The sequence below is a fragment of the Notolepis coatsorum genome (assembly GCF_963971535.1).
Source record: "Notolepis coatsorum genome assembly, chromosome: 1".
Lineage (NCBI taxonomy): Eukaryota > Metazoa > Chordata > Actinopteri > Aulopiformes > Paralepididae > Notolepis > Notolepis coatsorum.
The window spans coordinates 311,813,095-311,832,541 of record NC_140165.1 but is presented as its reverse complement, the minus strand read 5'-3'; the positions used below and the strand labels follow the sequence as shown (position 1 = coordinate 311,832,541).

The window sequence follows — 19,447 nt, the reverse complement described above, 5'->3', positions numbered from 1 at the left end:
AGCCCTGGGGGGCCCCTATGTTGAGGGTGATGGATGAGGAGGTGCAGTTGCCTGCTCTCACCACCTGGGGTCTGCCAGTCAGGAAGTCCAAGACCCACTGGCAGAGGTCATAGCCCAAGCCCAGGTCCCTGAGCTTGGCTATGAGTATGGAGGGGACTATGGTATATATACAGCAATATACAATGTACAGGTGATTAAACTGGATATGAAATATATAAATTAGTACTAAGTAATAGTGCTAATCAGATGTATGTACAGAGTTGTAGTATTAATATGACCAGTGATACAGGTATAAAGACACTATGGTAGTAAGTCATACTGGCCAGTAGCATAACTAGTAAGAGTATAGGTAAGGGATATGTAAGCAGGTAACTTATGTACAGACAGATGTTGATAGATATATATACGGTAAGAATAAATATATATACTTATACAGTATATTATATTATATACAGCATTATTGTACATGCTATCATACAGAATTATATGGGTTATATGCAGGTGTATAATAATTGCAATTAGAAACTGGCCCCGGTAAACGCCCTCTAATGTACATTTTCTTCCCCTTTTGATTTAAATTTTTTATGATGTTCTCTCTTTCTTACATAGTACCGTATATTTCTATGTGTAACGGTTGTGACATCGTCACCTTAAACTTCGATGCCCTGAGGGAGTTTCGAAACCCGGGTCTCCCACGCCGCGGGCAACAGCACAGACCACTATACCAAGAAGTGAACTTACTGCTTTGTAACGTGTCTATGTGTCTTTTGAGGATGAGAGTTAGTTTAACCCACAGCACCGCTACTCACCCCAGTCACTTCACAACATCTGAAGTCCTTTGTGACTGCGCTTCACGGTACCATCTGTTACATATGTCTCTAAACGTCTTGATGAATTTAAAATGGAGGACCATGATGTAAACAAGACGAAAGTATTTTTCTGGTCTTCATCCTCTTAGCAGTTGTTTGTATTGAGCTGTACTGTATTGTACCCCTTCTGCAATCTGTTAATAAAGTTTTTACTCAATCAATCAAACAGAGCATTTATTGCGCTTTTATTTTGAAGGCAAAATCGCTCAACCGGAAGTGATAATGTGATGACGCTCGCAGAACCGCCAGAGCCACTCCGACTGTCTCTCACCAAATCTCGCGATGATATGACTCCGACTCTGTCTCTCACCAAATCTCGCGTTGATATGATCACTTCCGGTTCTTGTCCAGCATCAGATTTCATTGGTCAACGCTAACCTCATTGAAGGAACGATACCAAATACGGACCGAAAGCTGAGAAGTAGCTCAAGTATTATGTGTAATATATGGCCAGTTAACTCTACATTTCTGTCTGATTTGCGCACCACAACCGTGGCTATGTCATAGGTAACGTTAGCCGTGCCCCGCTTGTTTAGTTACTAGTCCAATGTTGAAGTGTGTCTCTCTGTCAGTCAGTCAGTCAGTCAGTTGTAGGCTACCTATATAATTGGTAATGACTCAGATGGCAGTTTGCATGCTAAAAGAAAGTGTATCATAAATGTCATGTATGTTGTGTATGTCATAAATGTCACTATGAATTGAAAATGGGGGACCCTGATGTAAACAAGACCAAAGTCTTTCTCTGGTCTGCATCCCCTTAACAATTGTGTGTATTGAGCCGTACTGTATTGTACCCATTCTGCAATCTGTTAAATAAAGTTTTCATTCATTCATTCATATCAAATGATGTGTGCACATTTGTTTTCGCTTCTCTCAGAAACCAAGTAGAACTCAGGAGAAAGTGTCAATGGAGCATCCTATGCCACCTCCTCCTCCTCCACCACCACCACCTCCAGGACCAGGACCTCCACCCCCTGCAGTACCAGATGCTGGGAAGAAGAAGCTGTACCAGGCCATAGCTGCAGGCAGGAGCCCGGTGGAGGGGGACCATGCAGAGGCCCGCATATTGCTCACTCAGAGGGAGAGTAGGTTTGTGGAAGACACTGAAATTGCACAGCCACGAGACCTTTGCACGCAACAACTGTTATTTTGCTGTAAATTGTGGACTGATTGATTGATTGATTGAAAACTTTATTAACAGATTGCAGAATGGGTACAATACAGTACAGCTCAATACACACAATTGTTAAGGGGATGCAGACCAGAGAAAGACTTTCGTCTTGTTTACATCAGGGTCCTCCAGGACTGTGAGTAGCAGACAGACAGTGCTGGTTCCAGGCTAAGTTCAGAATGTTGGCCCCCGGAGCCTTATTTCCTACAGTGTTTAAAATGTGCAAAGTTATTGTAGTTATTTTCCTTCTATTTTCAGGTGTAGTTAACTACTTAAACTACAAACTATGTACTTGTCTATCAAACAAAGGAACAAGAAAAGAGTGGATTGACTGAGTTAAGGTTCAGAGTGGAGTGACTGAGTTAAAGTTCAGAGTGGAGTGACTGAGTTAAAGTTCAGAGTGGAGTGACTGAGTTAAAGTAAAGAGTGGAGTGACTGAGTTAAAGTAAAGAGTGGAGTGACTGAGTTAAAGTTCAGAGTGTGGTGACTGAGTTAAAGTTCAGTGTGGGGTGACTGAGTTAAAGTTCAGAGTGGAGTGACTGAGTTAAAGTAAAGAGTGGAGTGACTGAGTTAAAGTTCAGAGGGGAGTGACTGAGTTAAAGTTCAGAGTGGAGTGACTGAGTTAAAGTTCAGATTGGGGTGACTGAGTTAAAGTAAAGAGTGGAGTGACTGAGTTAAAGTTCAGAGTGGAGTGACTGAGTTAAAGTAAAGAGTGGAGTGACTGAGTTAAAGTTCAGAGTGGAGTGACTGAGTTAAAGTAAAGAGTGGAGTGACTGAGTTAAAGTAAAGAGTGGAGTGACTGAGTTAAAGTAAAGAGTGGAGTGACTGAGTTAAAGTAAAGAGTGGAGTGACTGAGTTAAAGTTCAGAGTGGAGTGACTGAGTTAAAGTAAAGAGTGGAGTGACTGAGTTAAAGTTCAGAGTGGAGTGACTGAGTTAAAGTAAAGAGTGGAGTGACTGAGTTAAAGTTCAGAGTGGAGTGACTGAGTTAAAGTTCAGAGTGGAGTGACTGAGTTAAAGTTCAGAGTGGGGTGACTGAGTTAAAGTAAAGAGTGGAGTGACTGAGTTAAAGTTCAGAATGGTGTGACTGAATTAAAGTTCAAAGTGGAGTGACTGAGTTAAAGTTCAGAGTGGAGTGACTGAGTTAAAGTAAAGAGTGGAGTGACTGAGTTAAAGTAAAGAGTGGAGTGACTGAGTTAAAGTAAAGAGTGGAGTGACTGAGTTAAAGTAAAGAGTGGAGTGACTGAGTTAAAGTTCAGAATGGAGTGACTGAGTTAAAGTAAAGAGTGGGGTGACTGAGTTAAAGTTCAGAATGGAGTGACTGAGTTAAAGTTCAGAGTGGAGTGACTGAGTTAAAGTAAAGAGTGGAGTGACTGAGTTAAAGTTCAGAGTGGGGTGACTGAGTTAAAGTTCAGAATGGAGTGACTGAGTTAAAGTAAAGAGTGGAGTGACTGAGTTAAAGTTCAGAATGGTGTGACTGAGTTAAAGTAAAGAGTGGAGTGACTGAGTTAAAGTAAAGAGTGGAGTGACTGAGTTAAAGTTCAGAATGGAGTGACTGAGTTAAAGTTCAGAATGGAGTGACTGAGTTAAAGTAAAGAGTGGAGTGACTGAGTTAAAGTTCAAAGTGGAGTGACTGAGTTAAAGTTCAGAGTGGAGTGACTGAGTTAAAGTAAAGAGTGGAGTGACTGAGTTAAAGTTCAGAATGGAGTGACTGAGTTAAAGTTCAGAATGGAGTGACTGAGTTAAAGTAAAGAGTGGAGTGACTGAGTTAAAGTTCAGAGTGGAGTGACTGAGTTAAAGTAAAGAGTGGAGTGACTGAGTTAAAGTAAAGAGTGGAGTGACTGAGTTAAAGTAAAGAGTGGGGTGACTGAGTTATGTCATTTTCTCAGTTTTAGGAAGGACCTGCAGTGGATATTGTTCAACAAATATGTGCCTTCCCTCATCCAAGACGGTCCACAGTAAGTCAATCAACTTTAGCACTTTTATCACCATTTGTTGGAGAAACCACTTCCCGGGGAAACTAGTGATATAACATGATTATAAACCACTCCCTGGGGAAACCAGCGATGTAACATGATTACGTATTAGGTAAAGTATTTCTATTCTATTAGATGGGTGAAATTGAATACCAAATCTTTCCATTTGTTGAGTACTCTTTATTCTGGGTCATTTAACATGAAGTAGTGATCCCAGGTGTGATGTGTGTTGTTTACTGTAGGTGTGGTCTGGTGGCGCTATGGATGGCAGCTCACCTACGCCAGCCCCAGTTGGGCGTTGCCATGGAGACTATTGTCCAGACAGCTCTGACCAGGGGCTACACTGTTCAGGGGGAAATGTTCTCAGGTAACGTTGTCTTTTTAACATTTTGATTACCACTGGTGAACATGGTAAAACCCCGTTAAATGCCAGCACCCACTTCAATGATAGCGTTGTGAACGCATAATCTCTGTTTTAAATGATGGCTATGTGTCTAATCTGCCCGTCGCTTATCAATGACTTGTTTGCAGTCAACATTGTCGAAACGGATTGTTTTTTAATCGGTTAATTTCCGTTTTGTAGCATTTTGAAAAGCCCTCGTTTTTCAGGAAAATATATAGATTCCGTGATAAACGGCATTTACTGGAATATTCTGGCATACACAAAAACGTTGTCATTTTTTGGCCTATTTATTAATCGTTTTCAAATAAACGCTAGATTGTCGATAGTATATGTGTACTTATGCACGCTATAGAAGCAGGCTGAAATATCGATTCTCTCATTTCCTGATCGCACACACACACACACACACACACACACACACACACATATGGGACACGTTGATATATCTGTGAAAAAAGCTCTGATTATCCCAAGACTGGTAAAATAGATTCCTTACCTCATATCAGATGTTATCCAAAAAGATTATTTCAATTCCTGATCGCCATTCCAAATATCGATCGTGTTTATTGATTCAGCGTTGGGTGCTGGAAATACATAATCCACGCATTTCTGAGGGCCGGCGATAACTTGGTCTCTTCAGTTGGCTTGACGGAAAAGTAAAATGAGGAAACTGCCCCCCCCCCCCCCCCCCCCCCTTCATCAGTCTAAACGAATGGGGTGCAGTTACACAGGGAGAGACGATATGGGGCGGTATCTTCCCAATTGAGCTCAGAGAGACTGCAACACTAGCGTGAGGCTCGATTGATGAAATATGAATTCAAATCGCCAATAAAAAAAATACGACAAACAAACGCTATATGTTGTTGGCGGCACTCAACTGGCGGCTGGCATCCAAAGTGTTAAGGCCATTCGCCTCTTGTGTTTTGACAACATAATGCGATTCAACTCAACTATGTTCAATATGTCAATAGGGCTAAGACTTTGTTAACAAGTTCTCTTTTCTACTTGGAGTTAGTTTTATATTAGGGATGTACTATGTCGGCGACCAATATGGTATCGACCAGTATTGTAGCTGAGGGGTACAATTCCCTGACTGTATTGTTAGATATGATATTTAATACCACTACCTCATGTACTTTAACTTCTGGCCACCCAGTACAAGATATAAGTATGATGAACACTTTCCCACCTGATGAAACGAACCAACACAAATGGACCAAATCGAATATTTAATACAGCAAAGGGTGTATACAACATTCACTTAATTACATTTATGATTTGAAATGTTGAGTATGCACTTTTATGGCAAATAAGTATTCGTAGGTAAATCAACATTGAATGTCCAATCTCTGGTTGCGCAGGGACGATGGGGGTACTGATAACTGTAGAACTCGAACCGAACGATGCACCATACATAAATAGACTATTATTAGCTTAATAGAATACGTCCAACTCGACGGTATGGTGCCAAACTATGACCATTCAACTATTAATCTACACGATATCTCAATGCCTATTCTGGGCCAAGTAGGCCTTACTACACCGCACGTGCATCGTGGGGAGGCTTTTGCGTCTGTCACTCTGATGGAGGGTAAAGAACTGGACTAAAAGAAAGTTCTACTTTACGAGCGCCATATATATATGCGCTATGAACAAATAGTACCACACGTATTTCGCCCGGCATATTACTGCGCGGAACCGGGGGTTGCCTCGACATGTTAGGCGGCACGATTGAACTTGAACCTAGGGGTATGGCAACCTGGCGCCAGGTTCTCGTCCAATGGTAGAATGAAACTATTATGGGCTGTTTAGTAGAAACGGGGATATTCAATGCATATTGTACAAGGAATATACAGGGGATATCAAACGATATACAAATACAATTAAATATATATATATAAATAAATATACATATTCGGTTTAATCTGATCCTTCACAACAGCCGCCCCCTAATTAGTCCCACCTAATTAGCTAAGCAGAGACAGATTAACCGCACTGTCTTCCACTCAAGGTCCGCTGTAAGGTCAGTCAACTCACAAAGTCATAGGGTCATGGTCATCATCGATAGTATCTGGGAGTCGGGGCAGTTCTATGAGCCTCGCCACGGGCCGTGTGTAGGTGCGCCCTTGGACGAGTACTTCAGCTGCTCGGACCTTGCCATCGGCACCGGTGATCACTTTGCTTACGCGGCCAGCCGGCCACATAGCTCTGGGGAGTGACTGGTCAACTATCATGACGACTGTTCCTTCTGTCAAATTGTCTCTCTCTTTTACCCACTTCTGGCGGGTCTGTAGAGACGGTAGGTAGTGAAGTAGGAAGCTGCTCCAAAACTTGTCAGCTAGTACTTGGCTGTACCTCCACATTCTTCGGCCGTTCGCTTCTTCGGGCCTGTACATTGTCTGGGGTAGCGCGGGGTCCAGCCGCCCCATTAGGAGTGTGTTGGGGGTGACTGGGTCGACATCTGCTACATCACTGGAGACGTAACCGAGGGGCTTTGAGTTCAATACTCCCTCGATCTCCGTGAGGACTGTCATTAGGACTTCCTCTGCCACAGTCTGGGCTCCGAGTACGGCATACAGGGCTGTCTTTATAGAACGTACTTCTCGTTCCCAGGTTCCACCGAAGTGGGGTGCGTTCGGGGGATTAAACTGGAAGTCAACCTGGGCTGGAGCGAGGTGGGTCTTAAGTTCTGGGCCCATAGCTTGGAAGCTCTCTCTCAGCTCTCTTTCTCCGCCTTTGAAGTTGGTCCCGTGATCAGACAACAATGTAGACGGTTGTCCTTTCCGTGATATGAATCTCCGGAAGGCCATAAGGAATGAGTCTGTGCTCATGGTCGGAAGGAGCTCGATATGTATCGCTCTGGTGGTCATGCATTTGAATACAATACCCCACCGCTTCTCGGTGCCTCTTCCTCTCTTTATATACAACGGGCCAAAACAGTCCATGCCTGTGGAGTGGAATGGCTTGTCGCCGATTCGGAGGCGACAGGGGGGTAGGTCAGCCATCCGTGGTATGCTGGGCTGCGCGCGCCACTTACGGCAGTCTAGACAGGTTCGCTGGAAGCGCCGTACTGCTTCTCTCCCTTGTAATATCCAATAACGACGTCTGATCTCCGCAAAGACTCTCTCTGCTCCTGCGTGGTGCACATCCTCGTCGTATTTCTTTATGATCAGCTCTGTGACCTTGTGTCGGCTGTTCAAGACGATCGGGTGCTTAATGTCATCTGGTAGATCGGGGGCTCTCCGCAGGCGACCACCCACTCTGATGAGATTATGTGCGTCACTCTCTGGTGCCAGGTGAATCAGTCTGCTGTCTGATGGGACGGGGTTTCCTCCCTGTAGACAGTCTAGCTCATCGGGGAACGAGTCTCTCTGGGCTCGTTGTAGTAGAAGAAGTTCTGCTTCTTCGTAGTCAGCTGCTGACATGTCAGTGGTGGACTGAATCTCTGGGTGGTGCCGCAGGAATGTCCTTTGTTGCGCACTATCTAGGGTAATGCAGTCATCTATGTTCGGGTCTGTGGAGGCGACAGTGCTCAGTCCACAGAACATAGGCTTCTTGTTCTCAGCCTCCTCGCTACTTGCTTCCCTCGGGGTGGGCGTAGGCCAATCTCCTTCCGGGAGCTGGAGGAATGCTGGTCCGTCACTGTAGATGTTGCGACGGGTTAGGTCATCCAGGGACATTCCCCGGGTGATGACGTCAGCTGGGTTGTGTTTGGTATCCACATACCTCCAGCTTGCTTCTTCTGTTAGTTCCTGAATCTCGGTGACTCTGACTCCCACGAAGACTTTGTATCTGCATGAATCAGACTTAATCCATGTGAGTACTGTCGTGGAATCTGACCACAAGATTGTTCTATGCACCGGAATGGTGAGTTCACGTTGGATTAACGTGGCTAGATGCGCTCCTGCGAGGGCTGCGCAGAGCTCTAGACGTGGGATAGATTGTTGCTTACGTGGGGCTATCCTTGAGCGGGCCAGTATGAAAGCAGTGTGTATCTCTCCTCCCATCTCTTGGGCACGCAAATAAGCAACCGATCCGTAGGCTACTTCGGAGGCATCGCTGAAGACGTGTAGCTCAATCTCGCATGTCTCTGGCCTCACTGTGGATGGGAAGTAGCTGCGGCGTATATTGACACCTGGGAGTGAGCGGAGTTCCGTCTCCCACTCTCTCCATGTTGAGGCAAGGTGTGCGGGTATTGGGTCGTCCCAGCCCTGGTCCTTGTCCCATAGTGCTCGTACAATCATCTTTGCCCTGGTGGTGTAAGGTAGAATACATCCCAACGGGTCATATTGTCTGGCGAGTGTTCTGTACACACTCCGTCTGGTGGTCGGTATCGCCGCCGACCTTCCTTGCTCTGGAGCCAAGGGTTTGTGTCTATAGTGGAGCGAGTCTGTTTTGAAGCGCCAGACTAATCCTAGTGTCATTTCTTGGGCTTCTCCTGGGATTGTCGCCATCCAGGTCTCGCTGCTGGCAGCCTTGTCTGCGGAGGAGAGGCTGCGCAATACGTGCGGGTCACTGCTGGCCCACTGCCTGAGATCAAAGCCTCCTTTGATTAGGGAGGCGCGTAACTTGATTAGGAGAGCCTCGGCTTCTTCTTGAGTCGAGACGCTTTGTAGACAGTTGTCTACGTAGAAACTGTTCTTCACACTGTGTTGGACCTCTTCATCTGCTGCTGGGTCCTCTGTGACGTGTTTCTGTAGTGCAAATGTAGCACAGCACGGGCTGCATGTGGTTCCGAAGGGGAGTACTTCCCACTGGTAGATGGATGGGTTCTCATCTCCGATCTTCTCTCTCCATAGGAACCGTAGCAGAGGCTTGTCCTCCTCTACTAGTCTCACTTGCAAGAACATCCCTTTGATATCCCCGCTTATAGCCACCTTGTCCTGGCGGAAGCGCAGTAGCACGCCTAGTAGGGAGGGGCCGAGTGTGGGGCCGGGCAAGAGCTCTTTATTCAGATTTTGGGATCCGATCTGGTAGCTGCAGTTAAACACAATGCGATCCTTGCCATTGTGATGGACCTTGTGATGCGGCACGTACCATGATTCGGTCGTCTGATCGGCCTCTTTAATGTCAATCTTTGTTACGTGTCCCGCTGTGATTAGCTTCTCAATCTCAGCTCGGTACACACTCTGTTGAGCGGGGTCTTTGGCTAGGCGCCGCTCTGTGTTCAGTAGATAGCGCTCCGTGGCGTCTTTCTTTGCGTGAAAGGGGGGCATTCCCTCTCGCCTCAGGAGTGGAGTTGCGTATCTCATCACTCCGCCGACTGTGACTCTCTTTGTCCCCTGCTCGAGTAGGTGGATGGCGTAAATGTCTTCTTTAGAGCGAATGTCTTTCTTTTCGTTCTTAAAGGGCATTGTCTCTAGGGTCCATAGCCTCTCGACATGCTGCAGGAGAGTGGTGTCTTCTTCTGTCGTTCTGGAGTGGAAGCAGCTAGTGGCTGCGGTTCGGTTGAGAGATTTAGCGAGGGGGCCTTGCAATGTCCATCCTAGGCGGGTCTCGACTGCGGCAGGACAGCCCCGGGGACCTGTATGGACCCGGTCAATCGGGACTATGAGTTCTGCATGGTCGGAGCCTATCAACAGGGTCGGGGTAGCGCCATCTATGAGCGGGATAGGTAATTGGCGCAGGTGCACATATTTATCCATCAACTTGGTGACAGGGTAGGTGTACTGCGAGAGTCCTATTTCTTGGCTGGTGAAAGCATTTGTGATCTTGTACCGTCGCTCTGGCTGCCCGTTGGCTGCGATAGTGAAGGAGACATTCTCGCCCTTTATCGTCTTTAAATCTCTTCTTATTGTCCGAATCGTCATTTCGTTCTTGCTCCCCCGCAGTCCCAGTTGAGTCGCAGCGGAGGCGAGCAGAAGGGTCTTCTCTGACCCGTCATCAAGGACGGCGTAAGTGTCCATGACTTTATTCTGGTAGCTCAATGTCACACGGACTACCTTTAAGAGCACTTGAGCTCCGTTGCTGCTGGCGGGGTCAATGTACATGACACTTGCCTTGGTGCCGCTCCGTGGTGCAGGTGTAGGCCGTCTTCCGTTACTATCGTGTAGTATATCTAGATGGGCTCCATCGCACCGGCTGCACCTTTTCTTTAGGCAGCATTCGGCTGCCATGTGGGGCCGCGCACATCGATAACAGCGCCGGTTGGACTTTATCCATTGGCTCACTTCTTCTGCATTCATCTTTGTGAATGAGTCACATTGTGACAGCCAGTGTTCTTTCTCACAGTAGGGACACGCTATCTTCCACTTCTCCTTTCTCGAGGGGGTGCTGTGACTCTTACTGCTCGGTACTGACTCTGATTGGTGCATGACAGTCACCGATCTTCTTCCATCACTTATTCTCCTGGGTCCCTCTCTGGAGCTTGGCGTGCTCCGCCCGAAGGTGTCCAGTCGTAAGCTGCTGACCTCTCTCGCCAAGAAGTCGGCCAGATCAAGGAGGGATGGCTCGGGGCCGTCGGGATCTCGGTAGTCCCTCTGCCGCCGAAAGCGCTCCTGTCTTGCGGGTGGCAGCTTCTCCAAAATCCTCTCAACGTTAGAGTTGGCGTACAGCTCATGCCTGCCCTTCTCCCGTTGAGCTCCCAGCATCCCCACCAGGGACTGCACTTTGATTGACAGGTCATCTAGTGAGCGATTGTCTGTGGCTGGGGGTAGGCGGTCAATATGCCTTATCTCCTGGATTACGTAATCCCATATACGTCCATATCTTTGATCCAGCGCTGCAAGGGCCGCTGTGTATGGGGTCGAGGAGGTAGCATAGGCTAGCGCTATATTGTGCGCTCGCGGTACTTTCAGGTGCTTCAATAATATTGCATACTTGTGGCGTTCATCAACGACATCCACCATCATTGTCTCTAAACACATCCGGAGCTCCGTGTACTGTGCTCGACTCTCATAGGCGAAGTCGGGGAATGACGGCGTGGCGTTGTATGACGCTGGGGATGGCTGATACATCGGCGAGCGTTGGGGGAGAGACCTCCTGGGCGAGTCCCCTCTTGCGCCTCGCTGTGGGCTGGTACTGGCAGGGTACCATGGCCCGCTGGTCCAGGTACTGTTCCTCGGGGCTGGTCGTGCGTCGTGCTCACCCGTAAATAGAGTCGGGGGTCTGTAGCGCAGCGCCGCGGGGGTATAGCCTGGACTGTATGGGACCTCCTGGTCCGGTGGAGTACTGTGCTGTCGTCGGGCTTGGTTCTCCTCTTCTCCCTCTTCTTCTTCTATCAAATCTTCCAGATCTTGTAATCGTTTATTTAGCTTCTCCGCAGTGTAGGCCGCTCCTTCCTTGTAGCTGGGTCTCGCTTGGACCGGTATGGGAAGGGGGTCTGCGGGGGGTCTAGACTCGGTCTGTTGGTCAAGTTCAGGGTCGCTTGCTCGTTGCGGTGACGCTGCTCTTGACTGCTGTCTCGACGAGTTCCTTGAGCCCCTGGCGGAGGGAGAGGGAGTTGTCCTTTTGATCAGCTGCTCTATCAGTTGCGCTTGTAGTCTGTCGCGCTCTGCGTCTCTTTGGGCACCGGCAGCGGCGCGCTGGGCGTCGGCCCGGTCTCTTGCCATATTCTCTTCCATCTGGAAGCGTCTCATCTCCAGACTTGTGCGCTGTTCTTCGCTCCGTTGCTGTGCTTGGAGGTGTTCGCGCTCGCTGGTCGCCTGGGCTTGGAGACGTTCGCGCTCGCTAAGCGTCTGTGCTTGGAGCCGATCGCGTTCGGTAGAGGCTGTCAGGCTGACGAGGAACGCCTGTTGTAGTATCCTCTCTGCTTCGCTGGGGGAAGGCGGTAGTGGAGGTGAGCCGCTCCTGCGTGAACCGCTCCTGGGGGTACTCGTTGGGGAGTCCTGGAGCTCTAGTTCCTCGGCGCTCTCCTCTTCTTCTTCCGTGCAGAGTTCCCTCTCTGTAGGGCTATCTTCCTCCCGGGGCGTGTCGGGGACTACTTCTTTAGTAGTGGCGGGGGGTAAAGGCATGTCAATTCCCTCCTGGTCCCCACCGTGGGCTTGGTCAGTTACATTAGGACCTACTAGGGCCTCTGTGGTCGGGGAAACCTGGTCGTTAAGGTCAGACATAATTTTACTTTCTACTTTTACTACGTTTACCGTTTGTCGAAGGCTAGGTAGTTGACTGACAGTGTAAGCCTCTAAGTACTGAGGTGTCTGTCGTCTGCGCCGCGGGCGTTCTAGGTTAGGAGGATCGTTTCGTGGAGTGTTCATCATAGGCCATTTCGATATTAATAACACTATATTAATATTACACTAGTTACCATCCGGCTCGAAGGACCAATTGTAGCTGAGGGGTACAATTCCCTGACTGTATTGTTAGATATGATATTTAATACCACTACCTCATGTACTTTAACTTCTGGCCACCCAGTACAAGATATAAGTATGATGAACACTTTCCCACCTGATGAAACGAACCAACACAAATGGACCAAATCGAATATTTAATACAGCAAAGGGTGTATACAACATTCACTTAATTACATTTATGATTTGAAATGTTGAGTATGCACTTTTATGGCAAATGAGTATTCGTAGGTAAATCAACATTGAATGTCCAATCTCTGGTTGCGCAGGGAGTAAGTATACAACCTGGAATATTTAGGAAACGATAGCAATAGTACTTAAATGATTATAGCTGGATACACTAAGGGGGGGGCGGGTCCCGCTGGTTGTAAGACAGTAGGAGGGGGGGGTTAGAGAAGTCGCTGGCGGTATCCCATCTGGCCGACGGTGTCTTGGGAGAATCCAAAGTCTTAGACCCAGTGCCCACAGAACCTCGGGCCGCAGACGAATGCAGCTGGACCCTCTGTGGAACGGTATCTGCCGGTCCACAACGGAGAGACGTGGTGCGACCTCACATGTAGAGCGCCGCCTCACCTGTAGTCCTCTCCGGGGGGTAATTCCAACACTCGACAGTGTTGGCCTTTATCCATGGAATAATCAAAGCACATAAAGCATAATCCAAGAGCCGTGGAAGGCTCGCCGTCGTCGGGTAGAGTAATCCAATATACAGGTCCAGTCGCTCTTGACCCGGAGCTCCTCGGATGCAATCACCACTAGGGGTCTGACCAGCCTGGATAAGCGTCCAGATAACGTCAGGAACGATGGGGGTACTGATAACTGTAGAACTCGAACCGAACGATGCACCATACATAAATAGACTATTATTAGCTTAATAGAATACGTCCAACTCGACGGTATGGTGCCAAACTATGACCATTCAACTATTAATCTACACGATATCTCAATGCCTATTCTGGGCCAAGTAGGCCTTACTACACCGCACGTGCATCGTGGGGAGGCTTTTGCGTCTGTCACTCTGTTGGAGGGTAAAGAACTGGACTAAAAGAAAGTTCTACTTTACGAGCGCCATATATATATGCGCTATGAACAAATAGTACCACACGTATTTCGCCCGGCATATTACTGCGCGGAACCGGGGGTTGCCTCGACATGTTAGGCGGCACGATTGAACTTGAACCTAGGGGTATGGCAACCTGGCGCCAGGTTCTCGTCCAATGGTAGAATGAAACTATTATGGGCTGTTTAGTAGAAACGGGGATATTCAATGCATATTGTACAAGGAATATACAGGGGATATCAAACGATATACAAATACAATTAAATATATATATATAAATAAATATACATATTCGGTTTAATCTGATCCTTCACAACAAGTATCATATATCAACTGATGATAGTGATATTTATTTATTTATTTATCTTTGGCATCGGCCAGTATCATATATCAACTGATGATAGTGATTGACCAGAGTTGGCCCTGTCACAGGTCACATAAGTGTTTTTTTTAAAGGGCCCTCCTCCAGCACAGAGACACCGGGAGGATGGTGCAGAACACGCTCTACTTTGTTGAAGATGGCTGGCTGGCAAGAAGATAGATGTTTACAAGCCAGAGCAGATGGAATTGGCTGACATGTTAGAACTACTCGAGTGTATCTGGGAAGAGGCTGATTGAACCTGTGGGAACTGATCGCTTTCTTGCACAAACTATGTGCAGTCATCCCTGCTCCTCAGGCCCTATTAGCTTCATCCAGAGCAGGCGTGGCTGATTTATTCGACGAGCAGAACCGGGCAGATGTGAACAACTGATTATTTCCCCGTCTAGCTGTCTCATAGTTTACAATTTACAAGTGAGTCATTTGGCTGAACGCTATTATCCAAAGCGACTTACAGATTGTGAACAACATGGCACCAGGTGGGGTACATCTGTGGCAGCTAAGGGTCAGTGGCGTTGTTCGTCCAATAGTATCGAGCTTGAGTGTTAGTAGTATAGACATATTAGCAACATACTGTAGGTAGTAGTATAAGAATAGTAGCATAGTGGGGGGCGACAGTGGCTCAGGAGGTAGAGCAGTCGTCTGGTAATCCGGAGGTCCCCGGTTCGATTCCCGCTCCTCCCCGGCAGCGTGTCGAAGTGTCCTCGAGCAAGACACTTAACGGGTTGGCACCTCGCGTGGTCGCCTCCGCCGTCGGTGTGTGAATGTGTGAGTGAATGGGTAAAATGTGGAACAAATTGTAAAGCGCTTTGGATAAAAAGCCGCTATATAAATGCACCATTTACCATTTTTAATAGGGTACATAATAGTAAAGACTGTAAGTAAGACTGTTCTTTTTATTTATTTTTTAAATTATGTTTTTGGTAGATTTTTTTATAGTTTTTACTACCGGGCAGTCCGGTAGAGAGAGAGAGAGGAAGAACGGGAGACAGAGCGGGGGGGAAGACATTCGGCAAAGGACGCCGGGTCCGGGAATCGAACCCGGGTCGGCCGCTTCGCGACGCAGCGTGTTACATGGTTCGCCACTTGGGGGCGCCCCAAGACGGTTCCTTTTTAATCACAGAAGAACACAGCTGTGATGAGATGTCTGTTTCTCCAGCACACAGCATGGCTCTGCTGGCGGAGGAGGTCTGCCGCTGCAGGGCGGAGCTGCTGTCAGGGGGCATGAGCCGCGAGGACAACACCACCGCCATCCTGACGCACCTCTGTGGCGGACAGCCCGTTCTCATCCCGTATCCTAGAGACGGCCCGTTCTCGTCCCGTATCCTAGAGACGGCCCGTTCTCGTCCCGTATCCTAGAGACGGCCCGTTCTCATCCCGTATCCTAGAGACAGCCCGTTCTCATCCCTGTATCCTAGAGACGGCCCGTTCTCATCCCGTATCCTAGAGACGGCCCGTTCTCATCCCGTATCCTAGAGACGGCCCGTTCTCATCCCGTATCCTAGAGACGGCCCGTTCTCATCCCGTATCCTAGCGACGGCCCGTTCTCATCCCGTATCCTAGAGACGCCCCGTTCTCATCCCGTATCCTAGAGACGCCCCGTTCTCATCTCCGTATCCTAGAGACGGCCCGTTCTCATCCCGTATCCTAGAGACGGCCCGTTCTCATCCCGTATCCTAGCGACGGCCCGTTCTCATCCCGTATCCTAGCGACGGCCCGTTCTCATCCTGTATCCTAGAGACGGCCCGTTCTCATCCTGTATCCTAGAGACAGCCCGTTCTCATCCCGTATCCTAGAGACGGCCCGTTCTCATCCCGTATCCTAGAGACGGCCCGTTCTCATCCCGTATCCTAGAGACGGCCCGTTCTCATCCCGTATCCTAGAGACGGCCCGTTCTCATCCCGTATCCTAGAGACGGCCCGTTCTCATCCCGTATCCTAGAGACGGCACGTTCTCATCCCGTATCCTAGAGACGGCCCGTTCTCATCCCGTATCCTAGAGACTGCCCGTTCTCATCCCGTATCCTAGAGACGCCCCGTTCTCATCCCGTATCCTAGAGACGCCCCGTTCTCATCCCGTATCCTAGAGACGGCCCGTTCTCATCCCGTATCCTAGCGACGGCCCGTTCTCATCCCGTATCCTAGCGACGGCCCGTTCTCATCCTGTATCCTAGAGACAGCCCGTTCTCATCCCGTATCCTAGAGACGGCCCGTTCTCATCCCGTATCCTAGAGACGGCCCGTTCTCATCCCGTATCCTAGAGACGGCCCGTTCTCATCCCGTATCCTAGAGACGGCCCGTTCTCATCCCGTATCCTAGAGACGGCCCGTTCTCATCCCGTATCCTAGAGACGGCCCGTTCTCATCCCGTATCCTAGAGACGGCCCGTTCTCATCCCGTATCCTAGAGACGGCCCGTTCTCATCCCGTATCCTAGAGACGGCCCGTTCTCATCCCGTATCCTAGAGACGGCCCGTTCTCATCCCGTATCCTAGAGACGGCCCGTTCTCATCCCGTATCCTAGAGACTGCCCGTTCTCATCCCGTATCCTAGAGACGCCCCGTTCTCATCCCGTATCCTAGAGACGCCCCGTTCTCATCCCGTATCCTAGAGACGGCCCGTTCTCATCCCGTATCCTAGCGACGGCCCGTTCTCATCCCGTATCCTAGCGACGGCCCGTTCTCATCCCGTATCCTAGAGACGGCCCGTTCTCATCCCGTATCCTAGAGACGGCCCGTTCTCATCCCGTATCCTAGAGACGGCCCGTTCTCATCCCGTATCCTAGAGACGGCCCGTTCTCATCCCGTATCCTAGAGACGGCCCGTTCTCATCCCGTATCCTAGAGACGGCCCGTTCTCATCCCGTATCCTAGAGACGGCACGTTCTCATCCCGTATCCTAGAGACGGCCCGTTCTCATCCCGTATCCTAGAGACGGCCCGTTCTCATCCCGTATCCTAGAGACGGCCCGTTCTCATCCCGTATCCTAGAGACGGCCCGTTCTCATCCCGTATCCTAGAGACGGCCCGTTCTCATCCCGTATCCTAGAGACGGCCCGTTCTCATCCCGTATCCTAGAGACGGCCCGTTCTCATCCCGTATCCTAGAGACGGCACGTTCTCATCCCGTATCCTAGAGACGGCCCGTTCTCATCCCGTATCCTAGAGACGGCCCGTTCTCATCCCGTATCCTAGAGACGGCCCGTTCTCATCCCGTATCCTAGAGACGGCCCGTTCTCATCCCATATCCTAGAGACGCACGCAGAATGAAAAGCAGTATCGGTCCGAAAAAGGCATGACTTGATATCGAGGACCAGAAGGCAGGATTCCTTGACTAAAATACACAGATATGATGAGGACTTCAACCATGAGCCGTGTCAACGGAGCGGTCATAGGGCACACTGGGCTGTGGCCTCAGGTGAGACTGGACACCAACACACACACACACCTTTATTTATGTCCACATATGATATAATTACTAGGGTTGGGGACTGTAACACATTTGAATCGATACCAGTACCAGAATTCGGTATTTTAAAACTTTTTTCAGTACTTAACTCTCTCTGTAATACATTTTAATTTTATTTCAGTTGTAAAAAAAAAACAAGTCCAAACTTCTCAATTTCAATATTGTAATTTATTGTTGTAACACACACCACACAAAATAAATCGCATGATCATGTAGTGTTTTACATATGAACATTATCTGGCCATCCTCACAGTAAATATTATCAAACTCCTCTGATCTTTCTAAAGACCCAAGAGACGGGACACGAATATTTGTGGAAAAGGCTCCCTCTTGTCTAGCATATTACACTCTTATACTGAACATGTAAAGGTACCCAAATGTAGTACAGATGGATCTAGCTGAATCGGTAGTACCGATGTAATTCGGTCGGTACCCTTAAAAGGTCAGAGTTCGGTAAGTTACGTACCGAAAAAAGGTACCGTTGGCCGTTGGGTACCCAACCCATACCGAATTCCAGGAACTGGTATGGGTTCAAATGTGAACGGTACCCAAACCTACACATTAGGATATAATTACTGGGGGTATAATATATGCATGACATATTCATGGACACATTGTATCACCATAGATAGATTTAACATCAAGAGTAATAACCGCATAGTGGACATAACACTCTCTCTGTGTGATGCATCCATTCATCCTGGCCCTCCTTCCCAGGTGTTCTCCTGGGCCTGGCTCAGGGGAGTGTGAGCAGCGAGCACACCCAGCCCGACGTCACCCTGCCCTGGCTTCTACTGCCGAGGAAGGACGCCGACCCCGCCCTGCTTGGCTACCCCGCCGCGGGCCTCACGGAAGCGTACGCCCTGGCTAAGCAGGGAAAGAGCCTGCGCTACCAGCTGTGGCGCCTGGACAGCGTGGCCCGGAGCAACGGCCAGCTGAAGGAGCTGGACCCGCAGAGGGCCGGTGACGGGACCCAGTACGTGGTTCCTCCCCGGGGAGGGGTGGAGGCCGGGCTGGCGGGCCAGGTGGTGCTGCTGCACAGTCGGACAGAGTGACGGGAGCGGGCACACTATTAAATAATGGTAAAAGGTTAGGGATGTCCGATATTATCGGCCGATATTAGCATTCAAATGTAATATCAGAAATTATCTGTATCGATTAAAATAAAAATAAGAATTTTATATTTATTTAACGTTTATTTACCCAGGCAAGCAAGTAAGAACAATTCTTATTTTTATTAATTGTCAAAAGTATGCATAATGTTGTTAATCCCACGACAAGAGATATGTAATGTAACCCTGCATATATCGGTAGATATCGGTATCGGAAATTAAGAGTTGGACAATATCGGTATATCGGTAAAAAAGCCAATATCGAACATCCCTACTTTTATCCAAAGCGCTGTTCCTCACGTTCACCCATATCGACGGGAGAGGCGACCATGCGAGGTGCCAATCTGCTCACCGGGAGCAATTAGAGGACACTTGCTCAAGGACACTTCGACAAGCTGCACGGGAATCGAACCGGGAACCTTCAGATTACCAGACGACCGCTCCTGAGCCACTGTCGCCCCATACTAGTCGGTGTTTAACAAGATGCGGTTCTGTGGAGTCTGTGCTGTCGGAGAAAGGTTTACTAACTCACAAGAATCAATCATTTTACAACATGTTGATGGTTTCAGTGAATGTTTGTAGAATTATACGATTGATGTATTCTCTACAAATCAGTTACCTGGAAAAATTACAAACAATTCTGTTGCTGAGTGATCCATGAACTCTGAACCTTTTTATGTGCTTGTACTTAAAAGCCATGTGCATTCTTTATAAAATGTATGTTTGACA

The 19,447-nt window shown here is 48.4% G+C and overlaps 1 protein-coding gene across 1 annotated transcript; it reads left to right on the top strand.

Moving 5' to 3' along the window:
• Positions 1-1,264: 1,264 nt before the first annotated feature.
• Positions 1,265-19,425, top strand: actmap (actin maturation protease). The gene is made up of 7 exons (XM_084326655.1): positions 1,265-1,376; positions 1,747-1,958; positions 3,928-3,996; positions 4,257-4,381; positions 15,304-15,436; positions 17,485-17,555; positions 18,324-19,425. The coding sequence occupies exons 2-7, from the start codon at positions 1,777-1,779 to the stop codon at positions 18,659-18,661; spliced, it is 918 nt and encodes a 305-aa protein (XP_084182781.1). The 5' UTR covers positions 1,265-1,376; positions 1,747-1,776; the 3' UTR covers positions 18,662-19,425.
• Positions 19,426-19,447: the final 22 nt, after the last annotated feature.